The sequence below is a fragment of the Lolium rigidum genome, chromosome 4, assembly GCF_022539505.1.
Source record: "Lolium rigidum isolate FL_2022 chromosome 4, APGP_CSIRO_Lrig_0.1, whole genome shotgun sequence".
Lineage (NCBI taxonomy): Eukaryota > Viridiplantae > Streptophyta > Magnoliopsida > Poales > Poaceae > Lolium > Lolium rigidum.
In genome coordinates this window covers 224,087,185-224,112,660 of record NC_061511.1, presented here as the reverse complement: position 1 = coordinate 224,112,660, position 25,476 = coordinate 224,087,185, and the positions used below count along the sequence as shown (strand labels likewise).

Here is a 25,476-nt window from a genome sequence, read left to right as displayed (position 1 = left end):
GCCCATGCTAATGGACATCGTGTACACCACGAGGGGTGCTTAAGAGTAATAGAGTACCTTACTACACCGACACACCGTATTGTACTCGCGTACGTTTCATACCATGCACGCCCGATCGGTGCACGTGCTGCCGTCCTAGCCTCGCCGGCCCACGAAATCTATACGAGCGATCCTGTCGGAAGCAAGCCTGAACGGACGGTGAGATCGATCTACTTCGCCACGAACAAGGCAGACGGATACCACGTCGGCATGCCAAGTCATCACGGGATCGGGATAAGGCTATCCGGAGCCGGCGGCGTGGCGCCCTCCCTATGGCCTCGTTCGCGCGCAGCCCCTCCCACACAAACCTGATCGACGGCCGAGCGTCCATTTCAAATCCTTAACAGCGTCCACCGAACTACGTCTGTGCACGTACCCGCCAGAGCATCATCGTCTTCAGAAGAAGATAGAACTGTACATCTCGCAGCAATGGCGTCCCTCGTCGCCGTCCAGCCGGTCGCCGTGAAGGGCCTCTCCGGCAGCTCCATCTCCGGCCGCAAGCTCGCCGTCCGGCCCTCCTCCGCCCGCTCCATCCGCAGGTACGAGACACATTCTGTGACACGAGTTTCTACCACCGCATTACGTGCGTGCGATCAGCTAGCTAACTGAAGAACTCTGCGTCCATGGTGCGGGCAGGGCTCGGGGCGCGGCGGTGGTGGCCAAGTACGGCGAGAAGAGCGTGTACTTCGACCTGGACGACATCGGCAACACCACGGGGCAGTGGGACCTGTACGGCTCCGACGCGCCGTCCCCCTACAACGGCCTGCAGAGCAAGTTCTTCAACACCTTCGCCGCGCCCTTCACCAAGCGCGGCCTGCTGCTCAAGTTCCTGCTCCTCGGCGGCGGCTCCCTGCTCGCCTACGTCTCCGCCAGCGCCTCGCCGGACCTGCTCCCCATCAAGAAGGGGCCCCAGCTGCCACCCGTCCCCGGCCCACGCGGCAAGATCTAAGCTCCAATCAAGCTCTCTCCTTTCCCTTGCCTCCTTGTACCATGGATCTGATCCCACCTCCATCTTTGTGTAATGTTGATACTTGATTCCTGTACTCCGCGTATCGGTTATTGAAACGATGCTAGCTGCGTGCGTGATGCATAGTACTCTACCACTGGACCATTTGATGTTCAATTACTGTGCTGTTGTACTATGTTTATACAGGTGGTGATTTTAATCGTCCAGTGCATGTGATGCGACCGTGCGCATACATGGTACACTTACAGTGCCGATCTAGAGTACTTGGCCTCTGTTCTACGGCACCAGCAAATACACATTGTCCAGCCTATTCATGGCTCGATCTAGCCATCTAGGTGCTGCTGTAAACAGGAAAAGATCACTTGTTAGCTGATTATGATAGCAGGTTTAGCGTATGATCAGTGCCCCAGTAAACATACGCTATATAGTGGAACTTTATGCCAAAATCCAACTTGACAAGACAACACACCTATACAAGGTAGAAAGAGTAGGTTCAGTAGTACTCCATTTTTCTGTTCATTTTTCAATATAAAAATGCTCAATAGGCTACAGGCCCGTTTTTCAGTTCAGTGCGATCGAGCTATCTTGTGATTAGTGTAAAGTAGGGGAAATCACCGCTTTATCTTGGCATTTGCACCAAACTTTCCATTGTTCAGGAACAATGGAGGTAAAGGTGTCTGAAAGCTTTACATACCTTACAACGACTCTAGGTGTTTACAACGGAGTACACTAACAGTGGTGATCTGTAGTACTTTGCCTTTGTTTTATGGCACTAGCCAATACACATTGTTGGGCCTATTCATGACTCGATATAGGTGCACTACAACTACACAGGTAAATATACACGCAACAGTTGCTGATGCAGAAAACAGGAACGATAGATCATTTGCTAGCTAATTATGATCGAAGCTTTAGCCTCGAATAAACTACCAACAATCATACTTTACATTCTTGAGTATCAGATATGAAGACTAGCCATTGCGTCGAAAAGAAGTATAGAAGAGTTCAAGGTTCAGTAGTACAGAACTGTGTTAAAAACAATACATGTCCATTCTTCAGGCTCAGTGTGTAAAATCTTATGATTTGCTTATGTAAAGCAGGTGAAACCATCAGATAATACTGTTTTGCCATTGTTTTTTATGGCACTACCCAATACATGTTCTCCCCCCTATTCATGACTCGATCCAGGGGCAGAACTGCAGAAGTAAATATACACAAACAGCTGTTGCTGCTGGTGGTACAAGCAGCAGGAAGAATCAATCACTTGCTCGCTAATTATAATACTAGCAGGTTTAGTGTCTGGTAAGTACCAATAATCATACGCTACATGGCGGAATTTTATGCCAAATTTCAACTTGACAAGATAACACTCCTACAGGGGAGGAAGAGTAGGCTTACTCAAACCTTGCATGGAAAACAGGGTCTAGAAGAGGTCAATCTTCAGTTACTACAAAAGTAGGCTACTGGAAAACCACAGGTCCATTTTTCAGCTTCAGTGTGAACAATCTTGTCATTAGTTCATGCAAAGCAGCGGAAATCATCGACTCATTGAGGAACAATGGAGTTAAAGGTGTCCGAAAGCTTTACATAACCTCATATAATGGTACACGCTCGATCAGTTCTGCACCTTGATCACAATGCTCTGAACATCCGACATATATACATGCATTTCCTCCGGAGGCTTTGCAGCAGCAGCATACATGTGTGATGTGTCATATTCCCTACGGCAGCAACCAACTAGTGTCTAGATATGGGGCTCCTCGTTCCACCCAAATTCTCAAGCTTATCAAGGTAAGAGAACCTCTTGGTCGCGATCGGGGACACCTTCGTCACCTTTGCATCTTGGGGATCATCCGATTCTGCAATCATGCTCTGGATGTCTCCGTCCCGGGGGCCCACGTAGTCGAACAGCGTCGAGTTAAGCGGCTCCATCCTTCCCAGCCTCTCCACCTCTTCTTTGGCGTCCTGGACGACCGTATCGGTGTCGTCTGATTGCAAGCTTGGCACTCTCATCGCGTCCGGGTTTTTGGGGTCCTGTGCGAGGGAGTCGGCGTGAAGAACGTCTTCGATGCGTGACATGACCGTGTAGGCCAGACTCTCCAGTGTCCTGGAATAGCTCTCCAAAATTGCACTGCCAACATCCTGCAGAAAAACAGATACAAAGAGAAATGCATGTAATACTAATAGGCATGAGTAAAAACACTGTAGCAAATCCGAAAACGCAATGGAAATTACAGATGGTTGCCAGTAGTACCCTGTTATATTGGATTTTGCTGATGTCTAGAGCTGACTGAGAAATTCCAGGAAACCTGTGCTTAAGGAGGAGAAGAACATTCTCCGCCCTCCCTTCGAACCGCCCCCGCTTCTCGTGACTGACACCATGGCCCCACGACAACTTGCCCGTGTCCTTCTGCGTCATTTTCTTCTGCCAAATGACCACGGACGCTTCGATTCGGTTCTTCAGATCAACAATGTTGTACTCGTTCGACAAGTCTACTGTTGCGATGAGTTCTTCGGGGTCAAAATACTCGTCGGTTATAAGCTTGTACATCGAGTCCCCAAGGGTCGACTTTCCATTCTACCAAGCATGAAAAAAAGAAGGTAATATTATATGGTGAGATATCACCAATGTAGTCAAGTAAAGTAAATGTAATTGTTGTGCAGTACAATAGTGTCTTATGGATCACCTTAGGCAGAGACTCCATGTAAGCGTCCGGAACGTCCATCTCCATGATAACATTAGCATTGATGGCCATTGTTGCCTTCAAGACCTGGTTGACGAGCTCCTTCTGGTGCTGAAGCCATCTCCTCGACGAGTCTGACAGGCCATTCGGAGGGACCTTCACGGTTGGGAGCCACCACTTGTCACCCTGCGTCGGCGCGTCGCCACTCTTTTCAGAGTCATTTGATTCTTTCTTAACGTACCAGAACTCCTGCTTGTCGCTGAAACTGTCAAGATAGTCCTGCTCGACAGTAGAAATGTGGAACGGTAGCAAATTAGCAACCCAGTTATCTCCACGGAAAAATCTCGTAAATGTTTCGGAGAAGGGCGTGGACAGTTTGTTATTACAAGGAGCATCATGTCGAGCTTGCGCAGCGCGGGGATGTTCATCTGCAGATCCTTGCGCTGCTGGGTTATCATTACCTGTTTGACAAAGAGGAAATGTCGAAATGTGTTGCCGTTGTGGCTTGATTTGCATAATGAGGTCACATAGTACAGGTACCGTGATGGAAATTAGGAGGGGATTTGTTTCTGACCTCCATGGTGCTGCCATCGTCGGACACCTGACGCGACGGAACAAACTCGACGATGTGGTCGGCGACGGAGAGGAGCCAGTCGATCTCCTTGGTCCACCGGGCCTTCTGCTCCGGGGCCATCGGCTGGAGACGCCGCTGCTCGCCGAACACGGAAGCTGTGATGTGCCACAACGGGAAAGGATTCATAACGAGTTAGATTATTAGTTTCCATCAGAAACCAGCCAAGAAAACGGAATGAATTGAAATTTTCAGAAACCATTCACATTGGAAAGATGTGGAAAGATTTACCTGCAAGATTGGTGATGGCGTTGGAGAGGGCGAGAGCAGAGGACACCCCTTTGCCGGTGCCGGACATGTCCTCCCCCAGCAGCAGCTTGGAGAACTTCTCCCTCACGATCTCATAATCTGCAATTGATTGACCACCGCCGGAGCAAATCATTTCGAAAGCAAGATCGAACAACAATGCAATCGGCATTGGGCATCCCAGGGAGAAAAACGCGCGCGTCACGTACCTGAAGGCGGGCCGTCGTGCCGTGGGGCGGGCTTGGGCGGCGGCGCCGAGGTGGACGGCCTTGGCGCGTCGGACGGGCCGCCGGCGAGCGGCGGCGGGATCAGGTCGACGGACAGCTTCCCCCTGGAGCCGCAGCTGCTCCTGGACAGCGCCCGCCTGGCGCACGGCAGCGTCTGGGCCTTGGACGACTCCATGGGGCTCCCCGGGTCGATGATCTCCTCCGACGACGACACGGACAGCGGCGAGGACGGCGAGGGCGAGGCCTTGCCCGACTTCCGGCGCCTGAACGAGAACCTGGAGTCGCGGCCGTGCCCGGTCTTGAGGAACGGCGGCGCCATCACGCGCTCATCGCTGGCATGCCGCTAGCTACCACCGCATTCCGCACGGCGGGCTCGTACGTACACCGTCCGTCCGTCCGTCCGTCCGTCCTCGCGCCTCCGCGCGCGCGCGAGAGAGGAGGGGATCGAGGAGGGATGTCCGGTGGCTAGATTCGGGGAGGCGGTTTTGGGAGGGAGGCGAGGAGACGAAGGCGGAGGCGGAGGAGGAGGCTGTCGCTGCGTTGTCGTTGTGGGCGGCGGGAAATGGGCTGGGATGTCTCCGCTGGCTTTTCTGTGTATCGCCCAGCTTGGAAGGGAGCTCCAAACATGGAGAACCGGAGCCGGTTTATTGTTGCGGCAGTACGCTCCCTGTTTTTAATCCTCAACGATCTGCCGCAAACTATTTTGATCTACATTGCCGATTAATTAGAACGATGTAACTTAATTCTGCGGTACTCCATCCATAGTTTTCTTTTTTCAAATTAAAGGGCTACCCCACCCCCACCCCATTTCATTGAAATCAACCACCAAAAATCGCACACAATTTCTAGACATTGTCAGAAAAATACCTCTCGCGTCGCCCCATGGCCCAAGGGTAGCTCAGGCGATCCAGAACTTAGTTGCTGCCCCACCCCCTCCACCTTCATCCCTCGCTGCTACCGGAGGAAGTCACCAGGCGAAGCCTGCATGGCTGATGGCGGACCTTCCTTTCCTCGCGCGACGGGTGACGACATGAGCCTTTCATCCCCCCGTGGTGAGATCTCCGGCTGTTGTAGATCGACCGCCCTGGATGGCGAGGTGCACATGGCAGAGACGGACGCCGGGACAGCGTCCCCGGTCTTCTTCGGCGAGCATGGCGACCGGTGTGGCCGCAGGGGCAGCACGACACCTGATTCGGGGGACTCGGAGCGGATAAACCCCTCATCCCCACTTGGTGCACGTGGTAGCGGCGGTGCTGCTGAGATTTTCAGCATGTTGTTGGGAGCCGGCATGCGATGGCGTGGGAGTCGCCGTTCTTCCTAATAAAGGCGGCGATTCTAGGGTTCCTCTCGTGCCAAGACGGAGATCTGTTGGATGCTTGTCCTCCTTGATTTGGTCGGAGTGTCCAGTTTCAAAAGGCTCCGCCGGTGAACTCCCTTGCACTACAAGGAAAAGCCTTATTGCCGGCGCACCAACGGCTATTGCCGGCGCACCAGAGCCCGCCGGTGCGAACAGGCCGGTGGTAACAAGTTACCGCCGGCGCACCAGCTGGTGCGCCAGCAGCAACATGAATTATCGCCGGCGAACCAGGCCTGGTGCGCCGGCGTAACGTTTTTTCGAAATTAAAAAAAAAGCCCGATCCAGATCTAGATCTAGATCTAGCTCGGGTTCATCTAGCTCGGGTCCTCGAAAATAGTGGCCGTGCGTCACCTTGTCGTCGTTGCCGCGCCGGAGGAGAATGAGGCCGGAGGTGGTGGTGGTTTAGGAGGAGGAGGATGAGGCCGGAGGTGGTGGTTGTGGTTTAGGAGAGGAGGAGGAGGAGGAGGAGGAGGAGGAGGAGGAGGAGGAGAAGAAGATGGCCGGAGGTGGAGGTGGTGGAAGAGGAGGAGAAGGAGAAGGCTGGAGATGGAGGTAGAGCCCCGAGGTGGAGGAGATTACCAGAGGAGGAGGAGGAGGTCATCGGAGCCGGAGTAGTAGGAGGTCACCGGAGTAGTAGGAGGAGGCCGTCGGTGAGTACTGCAAGGAGAAGAGGAGGAGGAAAAGAGAAGAAGGGGGAGAAGTGAGGAAAGAGAAGAGGGAGGAGGGCCGGCATGAATATATAGTACAGCTTACCGCCGGCGCACCTAGTATGGTGGTGCGCTGGGGGTAATTTTTTTATTTTTTTCACCCAAATCTTAAACCTGAAAAAAGTCCTGTTTCTGTTTTCCAATTGACGAATCCATTTTTTGTCCAAACGTCCGTAGGCGGTTGAATTCGAATAGGAAATTTCGCGTAGATAGATTTTGATATAAAAAAGTTTTTCATCGGAGGTCGTATGCAACCAGAAATCCAGTTTTACCGAAAGATGACGCCATTTTGCATAATATATCGAAATTCATTTTTTCAATTTTTTATTAAAGGTAGATTACATAATACATGGGAAGTTCAAAGGATTTTATTTTTTGAATTTTCTATAATTTTCTTTTATTTTTTTCAAAACTGAAAAGGCGGTCCACGGGGGGGGTGTGGGAGGGAAAATCATGGCAGCCGGCGCACCATCAAGCTGCAGCGCCGGCGGTAAGAAACTTACCACCGGCGCACCAACATGGTGATGCGCCGGCGGTAAGGGCTCGATTTTCTTTGATCTGGTCTGGTCCCCTTCGAACTTTATCGCCGGCGCGTCTTTTTTGCTTGTGCGCCGGCAGTAAGACACCATCGCCGGCGCGGCGACATGTAGGTGCGCCGGCATTATTTTCCACCGGCGCATGGATTTGCTGGTGCGCCGGTACTGCTATTTCCATCTATAGGCCTTTTCCTAGTAGTGTTGGGCGCCTCGAGCCTGGAGATTGATGGATTGATGGGATTCGGTCATGTGCACCCATGTTTTTTTTCCAACCGTTTGGTTTTGGGATGGGGTGGCACGAAGTTCAGCTATTTGTTTCCATCATGGGACATGTCATTTTTGTTCCGTGGTGAAGTGAGAGGCAGAGAATGGCATGGAAACGGAGATCTGAGGACTAGTATTGGTGGTTCGAGTCTTTGCGACGATGATAGACTTGCTTGGTGATCCAGGCTTTGTCGCATCGGCATGGAAGTGGGGTAGAGGAGGTAAGAAAGGTAAGAGCACAAGAGTTAAAAATTAGTAATGAGGAACTTACTCATGAAGCTAATGGAGAAAGTGAGGTAACAAAGGAAGGTATTTTAGCTATGTTTGCACACTGTAACGTAGTTGAGGTCAATTCTGAAGCCTCGTAGTTTGTAGAAGGTATGGTTAAAGAAAAAAAAGTGCGGGCAAACATGTTTTACCTTGCACTTTTGGTGGATCCTCTTATTATGGACTCTGTGATATTGGAACAACCATTAATGTTATTCTCTATAGATTTTATTTTTGGTATTCAAGATGAACTTGAGCATTCATAATTAGAAGACACGTAAATGACAATAATGCTAGCTGATAAGACTCTTAGAGTTATATGAGAGTAATAAAGATGTACCTATTACAATATGATCCTACACTTATCCCACTGATTTTGTTGTCATTGATATGCCAATTGATTCTCATTGTCCAATCATTTTTGGTAGGACCTTCTTAAACACTGCAGGAGCTAAGATTGACTGCAGGAAAGAAACTATCTCACTTAAGTTTGGGCAGGAAGTGATGAGTTTCCATTTCTCGAAGTTCATTCATAAACCAATTGTTGAAGAAGAAGACTTTGAGGAGGAAGTTGATCTTGCTACTCTTTCCGCAATACTTTATTATACACCTAAAGATGATTTAGAGGTAAGTTTACTTGGAAATGAAGATAATATTATAGGATCAAGCCAAAATGATATTGAGAAATATTTGGAGTCTCTCCCTATAGCTGATAGCTCAACTAATGAGAAATATGAAATACCCGAGAGAAAGGGAGATGAAGATTTACCACCTCCCGAACTGAAACATCTTCCTCCAGATTTAAAATATAACTTTTTAGATGAGACAAATAGATATCCATTTATTGTAAGTACTAACCTTTCAGAAAAGGTAGAAGAGAAGTTAATGATGGTACTTAAAATGCATCCTAAGGCCTTTGGGTATTCTTTGGATGACTTGAAAGGGATCAACCCCTCAAAAGACACTCATCGATTATTCATGGAAGATGGAGCACAATCAGTTGCAAGTTTTCAGAGGAAACTCAAGCCTGAAATGAAGGAAGTGGTAAGAAAGGAAATCATCCGCCTTCTCGATGCAGGTATCATATATCATGTCAAAGAGAGTGACTGGGTGAGTCATGTTCATTGTGTTCCTAAGAAAGTAGGATTTATCACAGTACCAAATAAACATAATGAAATGGTCCCAACAAGAATTGTCGTAGGACATAGGATGTGCATTAATTTTAAAAAACTGAATAAGGAAACTAGAAAAGATCATTACCCATTGCCTTTTATAGATCAAACTATGGAAATACTTGCTAAGCATTCGCATTTTTGTTATCTTGATGGATATTGTGGGTTCTTCCAAATAGTTGTTCATCCGGAAGATCAATTGAAAACAAATTTTACTTGTCCTTTTGGAATATATGATTACCGAAGAATGTCTTTCGGATTATGTAATGCTCCATCTACTTTTCAAAGATGCATGATAGCTATATTTTCCGATTATATTGAGCATATAATGGAAGTGTTCATGGACGACTTCTCCGTCTATGGAACTTCATTTAACCTTTGCTTGCGTAATTTTCATAAAGTGTTGTAGAGATGTGAATATAATAATCTAGTCTTGAACTGGGAGAAATGCCACTTCGTGGTTCAAGAAGGGATAGTACTTGGGCACAAGATCTCGGGAAGAGGCATAGAGGTTGACAAGTCAAAGGTGGAAGCCATAGAGAAAATACCACCTCCACGAGACATCAAATGTATAAGAAGTTTCCTTGGTCATGCTAGGTTTTACAGAAGATTCATTGGGAATTTTTCCAAGATAGCAAGACCCCTAACTAAACTTTTACAAAAATATGTTCAATTTAAGTTTGATGAAAATTGTCTCAATGCTTTCAACATTCTTAAGCAAGCTTTACTTAAGGCTCCTATGATACAACCATCTAATTGGAAGAAACCTTTCGATTTACTTTGTGAAGTAAGTGATACGTCGCAAACGTATCTATAATTTTTGATGCTCCATGCTTGTTTTACACCAATTGCTATATGTTTTGTTTACACTTCGTGGCATTTTTATGCATTTTTATAAACTAACGTATTAACAAGATGCCACAGTGGCAGTTCATGTTTTCTGCTATTTTGTATTTCAGAAAAATTGTACAGGAAATATTCTCGGAATATGACGAAATGAAAGCCAAAGTTCCTATTTTTTCCGACCCGAAGATGGAGTCCAAAGCAGAGACGGAGGAGGGCGTCGTGGTGGCCACACCACCCCTAGGAGCGGGCCCACCTCTAGCTGCGCCTAGGCATGGTGTGGGCCCCTCGGGCGCCCACCGACCTCGCCCTTTCGCCTATAAATTGCCTCCCGACGCGGAAACCCTAAATCAATTAGCCTATGTCCTAGAAAAGTTCCGTAGCTCCGCCGGCGCCGAAGACAAGTATCGGGGGACAAAAGTCTCTGTTCCGGCACCCTGCCGGGATGGGGAATTGCCCCCGTAGCCATTTCCATCGACTCCACAGCCATCTCCATCGCCGTTGCTGACTCCCATGATGAGGAGGGAGTAATTCTCCCTCAGGGCTGAGGGCTTTACCGGTAGCTATGTGGTCTATCTCTCTCCCATGATATGATCTTTATGTAATCATGAGCTTTATAATCTAGTTGAATAAGTAGATGTTATTCTACTATTATGCTACTCAAGTGGTTTTATTATGTGATCTCCGGAGACACCTTGTCCCACGGTGTGAAGGTGACAGTGTGCATACCGTGTGTGTCTCTTAAGCTTAATTTATAGAAATACTTATGAATTGTGGTGTCTTATTAGTACTATCTTTGTATGCTCAAAGTGATAGCGTGGGACGTCCATAGATTGGGAGCGCGAATTTTAAGGAGTGCTTATGCACCCTACGCAGTGAATTTGTGCTTGTTACCCAACCGGAGAGTGGTTCAGAGTAGCGTAGTGAAGAGATAATATTTATGTATTCAATTATGATATCATTGTTGAGAGTGTCCACTAGTGAAAGTAGGATCACTGGCCTTGTTTCTAAGCAACCAGTTCTGTTACATGTTTTCTTGCTGCCATTTTTATTTCATATTGCAATTACCACTTATAATCATCCATATTACTTGTATTTCACTATCTCTTCGCCGAACTAGTCACCTATACATCTGACAAGTGTATTGGGTGTGTTGGGGACACAAGATACTTCTTGTATCGTAATTGCAGGGTTGCTTGAGAGGGATATCTTTGACCTCTACCTCCTTGAGTTCGATAAACCTTGGGTGATCCACTTAAGAGAAACTTGTTGCTATTCTACAAACCTCTGCACTTGGAGGCCCAACACTGTCTACAAGAATAGCAGCGTGCATAGACATCAGTAAGCCATAAATCAGTTGGAGCCACTTTGTGCCAGCAGGATGGTGATGAAGTCAATATCATCAACCATACTAGCCGGACTCTAAATGATGCACAAATAAATTATCCCTTAATAGAAAAAGAGTTCTTTGCAGTTTTATTCGCCTATGAAAAGTTTAGATCGTATATCACTGACTCAAAAGTTTGAGTCTACACTGATCGTATGGGGTTGAAAGATATCCTTGAAAGGACTCATGTTAAGCCCAGAATGATCAGGTGGATTTTGCTTTTGCAAGAATTTGATTTACAGATTATACAAAGAAGTGAAGAACAGCTCGAAGAACGAGATTCAGTGGACAAAAAAGCATTGCCATGTAGCATATCAACGGTCTTTGTTCCACCAGGTACATTTCATTTTTGTGAAGGAGTTTCTCCTATTTTTTGTGATGGTGCAAACAAGCATTTGCTACCCATCATCTATGGAAGGAGAGGAATAATATGATGATCCAAGAAATACGATATCCTTTACTCCTAACTATTGCAATAGAGTTTTCTTTGATTTTATAGGTTTGAAGTTTCTAGATTTTTGTTCTCTTATGTGCGTTTTTGAGGTCATTACAGTTTTCTAAGCTGATTGGAGTTTTTGCGACATCGGTACAAGCGGACGGTATGGCCGGACCCGCCCGTACCAGTGGTCGTTAAACTTACAGTAAGTTCCCATCGAATTTCACTTTCTAACCCTATCCGCCGTACGGGCGGACGGTACGGTCATCTATGCCCGTACCAGTGCTCGGTAAAATTTCAGTACGTTTTCGTCGAACTTCGTTTCTAATTAACCATGTTTACCGTATACGGTCATCTATGCCCATACCAATGGTCGATTAAAGTTACAGTATATTTCTTTTTCATTTTTGTTTTTAATTAAAAAAATATAGCCGCCTTTCTTATGTCGGTAAGTCGGTACGAGCATACGGTACGGTGCAAACCCGCACGTACTGAAGCCCCGTATCGACTTTGTCTCTTTCGAATTTTGGCAGGGCGGACATCACGGTCTGCGCCCGTACCACGAACCGTCGTGCTCCCCAGAATTTCCTTTTTCGGGTTTATCTCTTTTCAATCTGTTGGGATTCTTTTTCTATGCGTCCAAAAATGGGAAGAAGAATCTAATTATCTCGTAGTTCCTAACTTCCTATTGGTTTGCCAAAGAAACTAATTATCTCTTACCACTAGGTGATACCCGCGCGTTGCTGCGGAAACTTTATAGCATGTGATACTAAACATTTAGATGCGAAGTTACCCAAATTCTAAGAGACAAAATAATTATGTGAAACAAACATGGTTTATAATAACTATATAGACACATGGAAATAAAATCTATAATCAATTAATACGGTGGGTGCAAATGAATAAAAAATCTTGGCGTGTAGAGATTATCAGATGGAGAAAAGCTTAGCTCTACGTATGCAGTTTACTACCAGGAGAACGTGAACATACCATATTTTCATTCTGCCACAACAAACGTGTCTCATTGTTCCCATGAGCAAGGATTGAATTTAGAGGATAGATATCCATTTTAATCAAACATCATTCCAGATTTTCCTTTTTCCAAGAATGTATGCCGTGGCATACACATTCATATCAAGATTTTGGTATGCATGTAGTTCTGCTTAAGATGATCATCTTAGCAACTCCAAGATGAAAGAATGAAATAACTCAATGCAAAACAATGAATTGTGATCTAGCATTTTGAGGGCCAATAAATCCAATCTGTTTGAAATATTCTTAATGTAGAAGAAAATCTATAATCAATTAGCACAGTTGGTGCAAACGAATAAAAAATCTTGGGCTGTAGAGATTATCCGATGGAGAAAAGCTTAGCTCTACGTATGCAATTTACTAAGAGACCATGAACATACCAGATTTTCCATTAGCCGGAACAAATATGTCTCATTGTTCCCATGAGCAAGGATTGAATTTAGAGGACATATATCCATTTTAATCAAACATCATTCATATTTTCCCTTTTCCAACGTATCAGATTTTGGTATGCATGTAGTTCTGATTAAGATGATCATCTTCTAGCAACTGCAAGATCTAGGAATGGAATAATTCAATACAAAACCATCAATTGTGATCTGGCATTTTGAGGGCTAATAGATCCAATCTGATTGAAATGTTCTGAATGTAGAAGAAGCAAAGTAGTAGAAAGGTGTGCCGGGCCATTTGTTTTGCATGTACCTAGGACATCCATCGACAACAAATGATTTAGGGCCATGGTGCCTGTAGAAGATGGCAGAGATGGTTACTTCAAGACAAACATGAACGAAAAATACAAAGGGGGAATCACCACAGAGATACCGCTGAGCTGATGGCCTCGATATGGTACTGCCGTACTACTGTTGCGCATGCACATATGGCTGCCGGTGGACAGGACACCATGCCATGCTGATACCGCAGCTGGTGAGAAAACACTCATGTTGCAGCGCAGATCGGATAAAGCAAAAAATGCAGATGTCGCCGGTCAGTTAGTAGACATTGGAACTATTGATTCAACTGCCTATGCTGAACCTGAACGTCCGTGAAGATTGCCTGAGCTCAAACCGTGTGTGCGGATGCTGCCATTGCTGGTGGACTGATGGTACTGAACGGAGGAAAGGAATTATATAGTAGAGTGGGAAGGCGGAGAGACTCCCTGTATTTTACAGAAGCTGGAGAAGATTAGAAGGCAAGCAGGCAGACAGCCAGAATTACTAATCTATAGTGGAGAGGAGAGCAAAGGCCGTGGCGCTCAGGGGAGATAAGAAGGCACATCCATTTGCTTTCCATCGAAGTGCAGCAGCCTACAGCGGCCAACCACATCAAAATAAATGAACCGTGTGACACACAGAGAGAGATGGATGTAACCGAATATAATCTACACCACATATTTGTTATCTAATGGACAGAAAAATAGAGATGACGTGGCTACATAAGCTTTGAGCTTGCAAACATTAATTGCACTTAGTGGGGATGACTCTTATAGATTTTTTTTTTTGAACCAACATCGGAAGGGGGTTGCCCCCTACCTCATACCATTTTATAGAAAAACTTGTCAGTGAGCTAAGGCAGCTCAAAGTCTTACAACCATGCAAAGAAAAGGAGGAGCCGACAGGAGGTTCCTGAAGAAAAAATCATCTAGGATGAAAATAACAATGACCGATCCGAAATCCATTTTTGGATCTCAGATTTTTCTTCATTCCTTGCTCTAAGAGCCCAAAGTTTGCAGAAATATAGCCCTTGTCTTGCTACCAGGTTAGCCGGTAGATCTATGTCATCAAACACCTTTTTATTTCTTGATAACCAAATGTTCCAAAGCATGGCAGTAATAACCGTTCTCCAAGCATTCTTTTTATGTGTTGGCCATCTTTCTTTACCTATAACATAAATGTCTGGTATCTCACTTATTCCAGTTAAGTCGATCCCAACTAGAGCAAGGATTTGCTTGGTTCGTATGCAATCCATGGTGAAATGTTTCACTGTTTCTGTAGCATTGCACCCGAAAGGGCATTTTTCATCAGCTATAATATTTTGTTTGAACAGAAGAGCTCTGACCTTGATCCTACCCTTAATCAGTTGCCAGGCAAAGATTTTGCCTTTTCTTGGTGCCGAGCAATTCCAGATTTCACCAGCACCTATCTGTTCGATTCCTCCCCAGTTCATAAGTTTGTAAAGGTTTCTCACCGAGAAAGTTTGACTTCTGTTAGACCTCCATGCTCTTTTATCCAAAACTGTATCTTGGAGAGTACATGTATGTAAGAAGGTGAGTAGTGCTTCTTTTTCATCGGCAGCTTGGTTGGAAGTGATGTGATGTAACGGTATAGTCCAATTGCCATTAGTCCAACAATCTGAAATCGAGATGTTAGGCCGGATAGCATGTGAAAAAAGTGCCGGGAATTGGAAGCAAAGTGGTCCATTGGTTGTCCATTTGTCCTTCCACAAAGAGGTGCATTTTCCATCTCCAATTTGCACACAAGTAGTATTGGGTTCAGATCAATTCCATGTTTGATATATATAGAAATACTTGTAGATATTATAGATATATTCTTAGCAACAATACCATTAAAGAATAAGTTGTCTATGGTTTCTTTTGAAGAACACAACACACATTCTTCTGGTCTTTCTTTTTCTTTGAAAAAAAAATTCTTCTGGTCTTTTGATAGTTCTTATTTCTTAAGGCAATGTCATGCTTGTAAACCACGACAATTCACCGGTAAAATTCTACATCAGCGCAGAGAAAAGATACACCTTATCAAACCCTTAAAGCAGAAGAAAAGTTACTACAAACAACTCCACAGAATCATTCTTAAGCCTCCGACACTACAACAATAAGATAAACAACAAAAGAAAGATGTACATGGCGCGGCGTCGTTTAGTGCAGTCTCGTCAGCTCTTCCACCCTCTGGAGCAGCTCCTCCACCTGGACCGCCATCGCCTCAGCCACCTCCTCCATCTTGCCTCTGTTAAGGTCAAGGAACGACTCGATCAGGTCGCCGTCCAGGAAGTTGCGGGCATCCAACGTCTTCTTGCCATTGTGGAACGACCGCCACTGCTCGTGGCTGAGGCCACCGACGCCCTTTATGAACTTCACCAGGGTCGCTTGGAGCTTCTCGAGGAACACATACTGGTCATGGGGCAGGGAGGCGATGATGCCGATGACCCCGTTTGTTGTGCTGAAGATGACCGTGAGGATCTGGCCCATCTCAGAGTCTGGGTGGTGCATCACAAGTGAACCGTGACAGAACCTGCTCACATACTCTCCAAGGTGGTACTCCCCGACAACCTCAAGCCTGCCCCTCACTCCATCTCTGGCCGGATCACTGCTCTTGCGGACAGTGAAGAGGTTATAGCTATTCTCTGCACCGAGGTAGATATCATCATCGATCATCTCAACCGCAGTCATCCAGTTTGCGTTGTAATCCCTAGCAAGCTCTTCGATTGCACTCTCCTCATGCTGCTCAAAAGTAAAAGAAGAACAAAATTAGTGGGCATGTGCATTAGAAGTCAAGCATACAAGTAAACAGCCAATACTTACCTTGTATACAAGCAAGGATATCGATTTCATCAGGTCTCCAACCACAATGAAATCGCCACGGGTTTGGGTACACAAGGCCAGTACGTGTCCACGATGGCTGCACTCAGATTGCAGCTCATGCAAACCATCCTCCCGTGTCATCCACTTATATAATTGGACCTTCTGATTGATAGCTGCCAACAGTTTCCCATTGAATGCATTTAGAGAATAGACAGCTCCTTTCGTTTCTTTTTCTACTATTAATTGCAACCTTCCATCTTCAACTGCAAATACGAGGATCCGGCCCTGCACCAAGATGCATAGGCATTCGAGTACAATATGCACGAAATATTAATGAAGACATAATCACTGAAACAATAAGCTCCAAGAGGAAGTAAACTGAACGAGTATTGAAAAGAAAAAAAACAGACCACTAAGGAAACTCCTCTCATAATTACCTTTGCTGGTTCGTACTCGTCAGGTAAAACATATGATGTTCCCACACAATAATAGAATTTATTATCATCTGAGAATGAGCAGCTAATCATGGAGCAACCGCACTCATGTTGATCAAGTGGATGTGTAAACAGAAACTCGAAAGTTTGATGATCCAACAGACGAATAAAATGTGCCTCGTTTTCCTCCTTACTGTCTAGGTTGTACTTGAAACTGGAGACCGCCAGTGTCCTGGACTGTTCCTGGTGGCAAATACGCTTTGGTTGTTCATTCAACGGTATCGTGCGGAGCTTCTTGTTTCGGATATCACCCATAGTTCCAATAGAAAATTCACTTTGTTTAGCAATTGCAAGGCTGTGATATACACCAAACAAAAGTAACTTAGAAGCACATATACGGATATAAGATAATAGTATGGCTTCCAAGTACATGTTGGCAAGAAACTAATGGAATGAAATATGAGGACTGTGAGAAGCCCATAGCATAAGTAGAACAGCACTTAAAAATTATGCTTCAATTAGCATATTAGAAGACACTATCAGGTCAGCGATAATCTGCTCTATATTTTTTGTGTGTAATATGTAAGAAACTAGCGAAGTGAAAGTTAATGATGGTGTTGGCGTGTATGCATTAAGTACAAAGGGAGGTTACTTGACAATATTGAATCAGATGAGAAAATGAGTAGGGAATAAATAGCCTATTGGACGGATATGTCAGGTTCATTCCTACTTGGAAACAAAAGCTGATACACACATATAAACTGCGGAACTAAATAAACAAATCATTCTGTGTGAGAGAAAGAGAGTAACCTGTCCGGAAAAGCGGCTGTACTGAAAGGGCACATGTGATTAACTCCTTTCAAATTGACATTGCTATACAGCAGCTTCTTATTGCTGCTATAGATAACGGTCGGTTTATCAGATGAAGCAAACACATGAGTTGTACCCATCGATGAGAATGTACGAAGGGTAATTGGTTGGGTACCAAGAGAAACCTTCTTTCTATCAGTTAGTTCACCTGTACTTGCATTTAAAAGAAAACTGAACAGGTGGCCATCTCCAAGAGCACAAAGCAAATACGAAACCTGAAAAGACAAGCAGCAAGCATAAGCCACTTATATCAGCACTCTTTTAATTTAATGAAAAGTGAGGTCAGCAACATACCCCTTCCAAGGTGCATAGCAGAACAGACCGAGGAACTATTTCTCCACCTAAATTCTCCTTCCTGATTAATTCAAGGTCTGGAAGTGAATATGTACTAACACTTATACCAGTCCACAAACCAATAGCAGCTAGAGAACTATACTGTGGGTTCTCGCCAACTGGGTTCAAATCAACACAGGAGACATCATGTTCTAGCTGTGCATGTTTCACTTCAACCAGCTTAGCATCCCTAATCTCTAGGTAAATAACATGGCCACTGCCGGTTGCCAACAGGACCTGCAATACAGATAATGTGTATTTGAAGTCAGAACGGAAAGCTAACTAGCTAAGTATCAAATTCATTTGTATTTAGGATTGTCAAGCAGAGAGTATGTTGGCATGCATCTACAAGTCCACTAAGACTTACCAGCGAGTACTCTAAAGTCCAGACACAAGAGGCTGAAATGAAACACACATGCATTGTTTTGTAGGTAAAAAGTAAACACATGTCACAATGCATACACTTACAAGAATGGTCAACTATATGGATTCAAAGTTTTGGAGTCAGGAAACAAAGTTAGCAATAAACAAAATGGGTATAACGGTATATAAAATTGCAAGTACATATATGAAGACAGAATTGAAAGGCATAAGCACAAGGAACAGTTATTGAAAATGGAAGGACATATCAACAGTATCAATCAATACAACAGCTGATAAGTTACATCTCATTTCTTGCTTATGATTCTCCTCTCTAAACCACTTCTTGGTTTTGGTCAGTTTGTATTTGCCAGAGTATGCATGTTCAATGTGTATATTGATGAGAAATTCAAACATGAATACAAGCTACAGGAAAGTTGTTTCTCTCACACGTGTTTTACTAAGCTGGTCGTCGTTGGGATTAGCTTATTTCTTACTAGAAGCGGTATAATATGTGCCCAAAGAAAAAGAGGGGAACCCACAAAGATACCCACCTGGCTGGCATTAGCTGATGCAACATTGACTGAAAATCCTTCTGGTGCATTCCATTGATCCACTAGCTCCCGGGAAGTGCAACTGACTAACCGAACAGAATTAGCAGTAATCTGACATTAAAAACAGGTGATAAGGTATTAATATTTCTTAAAACAGTACGCATGCAGCATAGTCGTGTAACCTTTTAAAATGATGAATAGAAACCTGATGCTACAACTTGCCACAAAATATGGATCGAGAATATGTTCGATTGTTATCCAAATTAGCAATACCGAAAAAAAGTGGTCACCTATAAAAAAGATTCTCTTGCTTGGTTTGTTGCCAAAATGTTGGCTGCCCATGAAAATTCACCCATCCCTCTCACAGATGCCTACCAAATGATTTGCAACAAGGTGCATGAATCCTTGACCAAAAGAAGTCAATTCTTGCCCATATTTGGTATGTATGAATTAGCGGACGGATAAAGCGTGCTGAGAATGTTAAGAGGGGTCGTGGTAGACCAAACTTGACATGGGAGGAGTCCGTTAAGAGAGACCTGAAGGTTTGGAATATCGACAAAGATTTAGCCATAGACAGGGGTGCGTGGAAGTTAGCTATCCACGTTCCGGAACCATGACTTGGCTTCGAGATCTTATGGGTTTCAACTCTAGCCTACCCCAACTTGTTTGGGACTGAAAGGCTTGGTTGTTGTTTGTTGTATTTGGTATGTATGCATTGGGCAGAACACACATTAAATACCATTAGAATAGTCCACAATAATTCCATTCTAGTGTACCCAGGGTTCATCCATTTCCATCTACTGTTCCATTTAGCTTTCCTAACCCACCATATCTACTTTTACTGGGATACTCCGTCTATGGCTTATGAAGCAAGGAAAACAAACCAAATGGTTAGAAAAGTACCTGTATAAGCAGATCACTGATGCCATTTTGGCAAAACAAAGTCTGGGTTTGTGCATCAAAGCCTTCTATCTCTGTTTCTTCTAATACATCTTCCATGTTCATAGCCATGAATCGTGTCTCGCTTATAAAGCTCACCACCAGGTACATGTCGTATGGATCACTGAAGGAAGATTTCAATGACCATAATCCACTGATTCCTTGCAGCGCAACTGAAGCCTAATTGAGGAGAGAAGATATACAACTTAACTTCCTATTTGTGAAGTTTGGCTTGTAACTTCCTAGCAAGAAAATGATCACCTGTAATTCAATACCTGCTCGTTAATCCCAATACAATTACGAACCACCCGAACTGATCCATCTTTAAATGCTCCTGAACAAGTGACCACCTGACCTTGCCCCTGCCTATCAAGGTCAACCACACAGAAGTCTACAATGGGTCCAAGATTCGCATATCGTTCAAGAACTTCAACAAACGAACCAGTTGCATCAGGTAGGAGATTCAGCTTTACGAGCTGTCAAGACCAATGAATATTTCAGTGCAGGTATCATTAAAATAACAACAAAGAGATGAATGGAAGTTTCGTATTTTCCTGTAAGTGCGCACATTTTATTGCACATGCATACATGCTTTCGTGTCGAAGCAGCACCTAGTTAGTTGCTACTGGTTTTCCTTTAATTTTTTTAGTTTTTCCTGATTTTCCTTCCTTTCCTTTTTGTTAAGTGGAGCTGAGAGTAACTTGATTTCCAAGCAATTTAACATAAGTACAAGTAGAAGTTGCCAATGGAGATGCAAGAATATTTATCTGAATGGGCGGTCAAATAGTTACATGTTATTGAATTGCTACATGGCACCAATATGTAAGTTGTTCTATGTAGCATGGAATAGGAAGCAATAGTGGTAGCTTGTAACATAATCTGCTATTGACCCACCTGTGAATCACCAAATCGAGAACCAACATAGACAACACCATTATGAAGATACGATATTGATGATGCAATTGAAGTCTCTCCCAAGTGCTCAATTTTTAAACCAGTTACCCTAGAACGTAACCAATACACGAGAACAGAAAATATGTAAGTAGTAGATCAAGATTCTGTTAGTTGCGAAATGGTACATGGTAAGGTACCTTTCTCCTTCTTGGGTAAGCACAAGTAAATGCAAAGTGCCTGTATTATCACCAAGTAAATAGCGGGGACCATCTGGGTCAACCCGTCCGTAAGCTCTTATGATGGACTGCGCAAGAAATGGAAGATAAAAGGAAGATAATTACAACATGTCAAAATACATACCATGTAATTGACACAACAAGAATACAACCAATATAAGAAGTATTACTTGTTTAATGGGTACAGCTTTTAATGTAGAATTTCCATTGCAGTAAACTATTGTCTCCTCACCAACAATTATAACACCACCAAGTGGAGCCAGTACAGGTAATAAAAGACCAGCACCATTGTCCAAATTGTTCTCTGACCAAGGACCCTCAACGAAGTCTTTGTCCTTCAGTGCAACTTCATATGTCTTAACATGCCTTGCATCTCTGTTATCCTGACATATAGCATGGAAAATTCAACTGATCAAGATCTGTTACTATTTTATCAATGGCCAAGTTATTTGTAACACAATCAGTAAAGTAGGAACCCTAAGGTTGGGCAGGGTAGCAATAAGGAGAGGGCGCGTTCAGTCAGTGTTCAGAAGACAAAAATATATATTATTTCGGTACATCAGCACAGCTTGATGTTAAAAGTAAAAAATCAGTACGTATGTACTACAGGGATGACTCAAGATTTCACAACAATCAACAAGTATCAGAACCATGAAGATCATGTTAGACTTTAGAGTATGGCTGCACAAAGAGTCAAAGACAACTAAGTAATATCCCAGCTGTATTGATTATTGAAGTGTGTTGCCGAGTCGAAAGTAGAATCACAAGAGCAATATCATATAGTGCAGATGATATAGCAAAAACACATACTGTGAATTGTTAAATCGAAATTAAATCATTGGACAACATAGTCACAAATCTCAAGAATTAATCTTATGAACACCCCTGAGTAACTTATTACATACAGCCTATAAGAAGTTAAGCACCTGCAAGTTGTGAACAGACTACACTTTAAAAGTAAATACAGAAACAGCAACGATTACAGGTGTAAACCAAACATTTGCTCCAGTTGAGAATAATGGCAAACCCTATGTAAATAGAGGAAGCTCATATTCATCATTAGACTAGTGACTCACGATTTAATGTAGCTCATATTCAAGTATGTAAAGAAAGATTGAAGCTTGAGAAAACGGAAAACCTGGTAGAGGACAACTATTGTAGGTTTGACACAGCCATACAGGAACTTGATGTCCAATACTTGAAGCTCTTCTAGTCTGACATAAGTAAGCAAAAGCATCTAAGTTAATAGGGTCAAATATTTTAATGAATATTATCCCTCATGAAACATTAACTCTACCATGAACTTCTAGCAACAACTGTGCTATAAGCCTGACAGTAGCTATAACACAGAAGTAAGCACAGAAATATCCATAAGATTTCTGCGCCACCATGAGAACTGGTGACTTTGTCTTGACCAAAAAGCATGCGAAGCAAAAACATAAAATAACCTTAATCATTTTATGCATTTTCTACAACGCTAGCAGGTCAAGCAACACAAATATAAATATAAAGTTGATAAACTGAAACAAAGTACATTATGGTTGCCTCTAATGAAAGACAATAGGATCCTGTAAGAATTCCTCCCATTGAGCAACCCATTATTATCACTAAATGACATACTAGTACCTGATATCAAAAGCTTCCGTCAGCAGTTCTTTGTTGTCAAAAGGTATGACCTGATAAAGAAAGAACCAATTCAGTTTGGCACCAAGGATGAATGACTAAGATACATAAGAACAGAAGTAACAGAGGCTTACTTTAAATAATCCATCGTAGAGGTGAAGACCAATAAGCCTAAACTCAGGGTCAACAATCCCAATCTGCATTATAAATCAAAGGCCATCCGGTAATATCATTGCTAAGTGCATCACTCTCTCTTTAATGCATGGAAAGGTGAAGATCAAATTAGGAAGAACGTGAAATAATTTCGCAACCCAAAAGAAAAGAGTTTGAACATGGAAAGGGGTGTGACCTGTCCATTGTCCGTAGGGCAGCCAAGGGGATCAGAAACATCTCCCATGGATCTACATAACATAAATAAATTATAATTCCACACGAAACACGATAATGACTCTAGGAAGTTATCCTATAGAGTGACAATGTGCTTTTGTTCTACCAACATGGTGAGAAGCTCCGATTTTTCCCCATCCCACTTTAGGACACAGAACTTGTATCTTTCCGTAGCGATGAAAATGAAGTCCTGAGTCTCATTCTGAAGGGGAGAAACAGACAGTAAATTACTTTGACAGAAATATTGCACGAAGAAAACTGCGATATATGAAAAGCAGCACATTAACTCACATGAGGACGGAAGAGCTCAAGCATCGCGATTCTTCCGTATATCGGTGCATCTACCATAGGCTGCAAGCAGAACAAACGTCATGGTTTTGCAGTAGAAGGATATCAAGTGAGCACAAATTACAGAAAAGCACAAGCAGCACACATGGCACTCCTCAGTGGCATTGATCACTGACCTGAAGGCCCTGTGGAGTGAGCAGATGGATCTCGATGCGGGTGCATTTCCTGAAAGTAGGGCAACCACGCGCACTTAGCAAAAGGATTTAGCAGCCTAGCAGGTACACGGACATAGAAAAACAGAGGCATCCAAATTGAACAAGCTAGCGAATTTTCTGAACAGATATGGCACACTTCTACGATGAACGCAACGCCGACATGCGTGCATACAGTGGCTGCATCTGGATAACTAACTAGTTTCACATTCCAATTTTCGAAAATAAACACATAAGGCACACTTCCATGATGAACTCAACATCTTCAAGCGTGCATAGTCATTGCATCTGGACGGCTGTACTCATCTCAATTTCACTTTTCACACCAGCCTAGCCTGGTTTCCGTTTCATTCTAGCTCAATAGCCGAGACCTAGAGAAAACACTGCAGCCTGTCCTGCCTGCCGTCGTGTTGCCGCACTAGCTAGAGTGACAGGCCCAGGTCCTCCCAGATAGCCAAGAGAAAAATCAATCCGCCGGAGAGAGACCCCTGGGATATCACATCCTGCGCATCCTGCGGTATTCTCCTAGCTGCGGGTAAACCCTAGGGGGGGGGGGGGGAAGGGAAAGGGGGTGGCGTGCGTACGCGACGATGAGGTTGAGCTGGTGCGGGCCGGTGAAGTTTCCGACGCAGGAGTGGCTGACGCTGGTGGGCTTGTGTGCCGTGACGACGTAGTTCCACTTGCTCATCTTCGCCGCCGCCGGAGAAGGAGGAAGGTTCTGGGCTGAGTGGCCGCTGATCAGGGAAGGGGAGAGGAGGGTTCTTGGCAGAGTATTTCTTTTTCTGAGCCCTGCTAATAACACCCTAGAACATCAAGTTATTCTCAATGTGCAAATTCATACTCTCCATCCGCGAAAGTTGTCTAATATTTATCTCAAATAAACTTTGTAGGATGGAGACATAATCTTACAAAACGTGGTAAAGAGGTAGATCAACTTGTAATGGGGATTTCCCCTCGGGAAAAAAACTTGTGACGCAGATTCATTTTTGGTCTAGTTAGCCTCTGACGGTGACATGTGGCACACTGTTGATACATTTGCTGATATCCTCTATATTCTTCTAATCTACAGTGAAGTTCATCTTTTCGATTCAACAATAAATTCCTAAGTCGATAGCCTAGATTCTGCGGTGGCGATTTGGTCTCGTGATGGTCTTCGATGGCACAAAGCGAGCACATGGTAGAGCTGCACGACGAGGAAGACCACCAGAGAACGCCGTTGTTTTGGACCACATGTTCAATCAACAAGGTGTTCGGCGGCGATGGCTCCAATGATAACCTAGCCGGTGATGAAAAGGCGTCGTTCCAAGGACTATCGGAAGATGGTAGAGCTGCACGACGAGGAAGACCACCAGCAAGATCTGCCTTGATATCAGTCATACAATCCATCCAACTATGGTTGTAATCTCAACACAAGTAAGATCCCTATTATAACATAGATTCTCTGAAATTTGTGTGTATCATGAACCAATAAGTGGGGACACCTACACATTTAAAGTCGTTGCACAGTTTATACTAAACATGGGATCATCACAACACGCTCAAGATCATTGCCTACTGAAAGTATAGAGATGGTAAACCTAGAGGGGGGGTGAATAGGTTTCTACAAATTTTAATTCTTTCTTTGCAATATTAGGCTTTGCGGAATATAAAGATGAGCCTAATGCAAACTAGGTGAAGCAACCTATATGAGGATACAACTAACTCAAGCACGAAGGCTCTCACGAGGCAGTTAAATCACAAGTAAGGAGTTCGGTTAGAGATAACCGATAGCACGCGGAGACGAGGATGTATTCCCGTGTTCCCTTGCTTTGCAACAAGGTACGTCACGTTTGGAGGAGTGGAGGTCCCACGAAGGATTCCCCACGCCACGAAGGCTCACCCTATTCTCCGGAGCCTATCCCACGAAGGAATAGCTCACTCACTTGTGGTAGACTTTGAGGTAGCCTCCAAACCTTCACAATCTTGCCCGGAGCAAATCCACGGCCCGGATGCTTCCGGACTCCTCTTGCCCACCTA

At 44.2% G+C, this 25,476-nt stretch overlaps 3 protein-coding genes across 4 annotated transcripts; 1 reads left to right on the top strand and 2 right to left on the bottom strand.

The window, feature by feature from the left end:
* The first annotated feature begins 322 nt into the window (after positions 1-322).
* LOC124707145 (photosystem I reaction center subunit VI, chloroplastic) lies at positions 323-1,139 on the top strand. Its single transcript, XM_047238811.1, has 2 exons — positions 323-578; positions 676-1,139. Exons 1-2 carry the CDS (start codon positions 469-471, stop codon positions 986-988), a joined length of 423 nt encoding a protein of 140 aa, XP_047094767.1. The 5' UTR covers positions 323-468; the 3' UTR covers positions 989-1,139.
* Positions 1,140-2,551: 1,412 nt separating this feature from the next.
* On the bottom strand, positions 2,552-5,113 carry LOC124649611 (rop guanine nucleotide exchange factor 9-like). Its single transcript, XM_047189209.1, has 7 exons — positions 4,777-5,113; positions 4,553-4,669; positions 4,265-4,419; positions 4,077-4,151; positions 3,694-3,969; positions 3,261-3,584; positions 2,552-3,148 (listed from the first exon to the last, which is right to left on the bottom strand). The coding sequence occupies exons 1-7, from the start codon at positions 5,111-5,113 to the stop codon at positions 2,744-2,746; spliced, it is 1,689 nt and encodes a 562-aa protein (XP_047045165.1). The 3' UTR covers positions 2,552-2,743.
* A 10,312-nt stretch (positions 5,114-15,425) lies between these two features.
* On the bottom strand, positions 15,426-24,193 carry LOC124707144 (DNA damage-binding protein 1-like). Of its 2 annotated transcripts, XM_047238809.1 has the most exons (19): positions 24,045-24,193; positions 23,425-23,473; positions 23,252-23,311; positions 23,071-23,162; positions 22,923-22,974; positions 22,708-22,770; positions 22,577-22,626; positions 22,089-22,164; positions 21,121-21,333; positions 20,912-21,018; positions 20,715-20,823; positions 20,096-20,296; positions 19,785-20,000; positions 18,882-18,992; positions 17,929-18,204; positions 17,575-17,849; positions 16,768-17,119; positions 16,331-16,615; positions 15,426-16,249 (listed from the first exon to the last, which is right to left on the bottom strand). In XM_047238809.1, exons 1-19 carry the CDS (start codon positions 24,146-24,148, stop codon positions 15,668-15,670), a joined length of 3,273 nt encoding a protein of 1,090 aa, XP_047094765.1. In that variant the 5' UTR covers positions 24,149-24,193; the 3' UTR covers positions 15,426-15,667. The 2 variants fall into 2 exon arrangements, with proteins under 2 accessions (XP_047094765.1, XP_047094766.1); XM_047238810.1 differs by lacking the exons at positions 23,252-23,311; positions 23,425-23,473; positions 24,045-24,193 and having other exon boundaries at positions 23,067-23,160.
* Between the last annotated feature and the right edge of the window lie 1,283 nt (positions 24,194-25,476).

What these genes read in the sequence shown, in the direction of transcription:
- LOC124707145 (XM_047238811.1), top strand. Translation starts at nt 469, where the DNA reads ATGGCGTCCCTCGTCGCCGTCCAGCCGGTCGCCGTGAAGGGCCTCTCC. An exon ending in TCCGCCCGCTCCATCCGCAG is followed by an intron (nt 579 to 675) that starts GTACGAGACACA and finishes TGGTGCGGGCAG; the next exon opens with GGCTCGGGGCGCGGCGGTGG.
- LOC124649611 (XM_047189209.1), bottom strand. Translation starts at nt 5,113, where the DNA reads ATGGCGCCGCCGTTCCTCAAGACCGGGCACGGCCGCGACTCCAGGTTC. An exon ending in ACGATGGCAGCACCATGGAG is followed by an intron (nt 4,152 to 4,264) that starts GTCAGAAACAAA and finishes TTTGTCAAACAG; the next exon opens with GTAATGATAACCCAGCAGCG. An exon ending in AGCTCGACATGATGCTCCTT is followed by an intron (nt 3,970 to 4,076) that starts GTAATAACAAAC and finishes ACTGTCGAGCAG; the next exon opens with GACTATCTTGACAGTTTCAG.
- LOC124707144 (XM_047238809.1), bottom strand. Translation starts at nt 24,148, where the DNA reads ATGAGCAAGTGGAACTACGTCGTCACGGCACACAAGCCCACCAGCGTC. An exon ending in AAATCGGAGCTTCTCACCAT is followed by an intron (nt 22,975 to 23,070) that starts GTTGGTAGAACA and finishes TATGTTATGTAG; the next exon opens with ATCCATGGGAGATGTTTCTG. An exon ending in CTCGATTTGGTGATTCACAG is followed by an intron (nt 20,297 to 20,714) that starts GTGGGTCAATAG and finishes TGGTCTTGACAG; the next exon opens with CTCGTAAAGCTGAATCTCCT.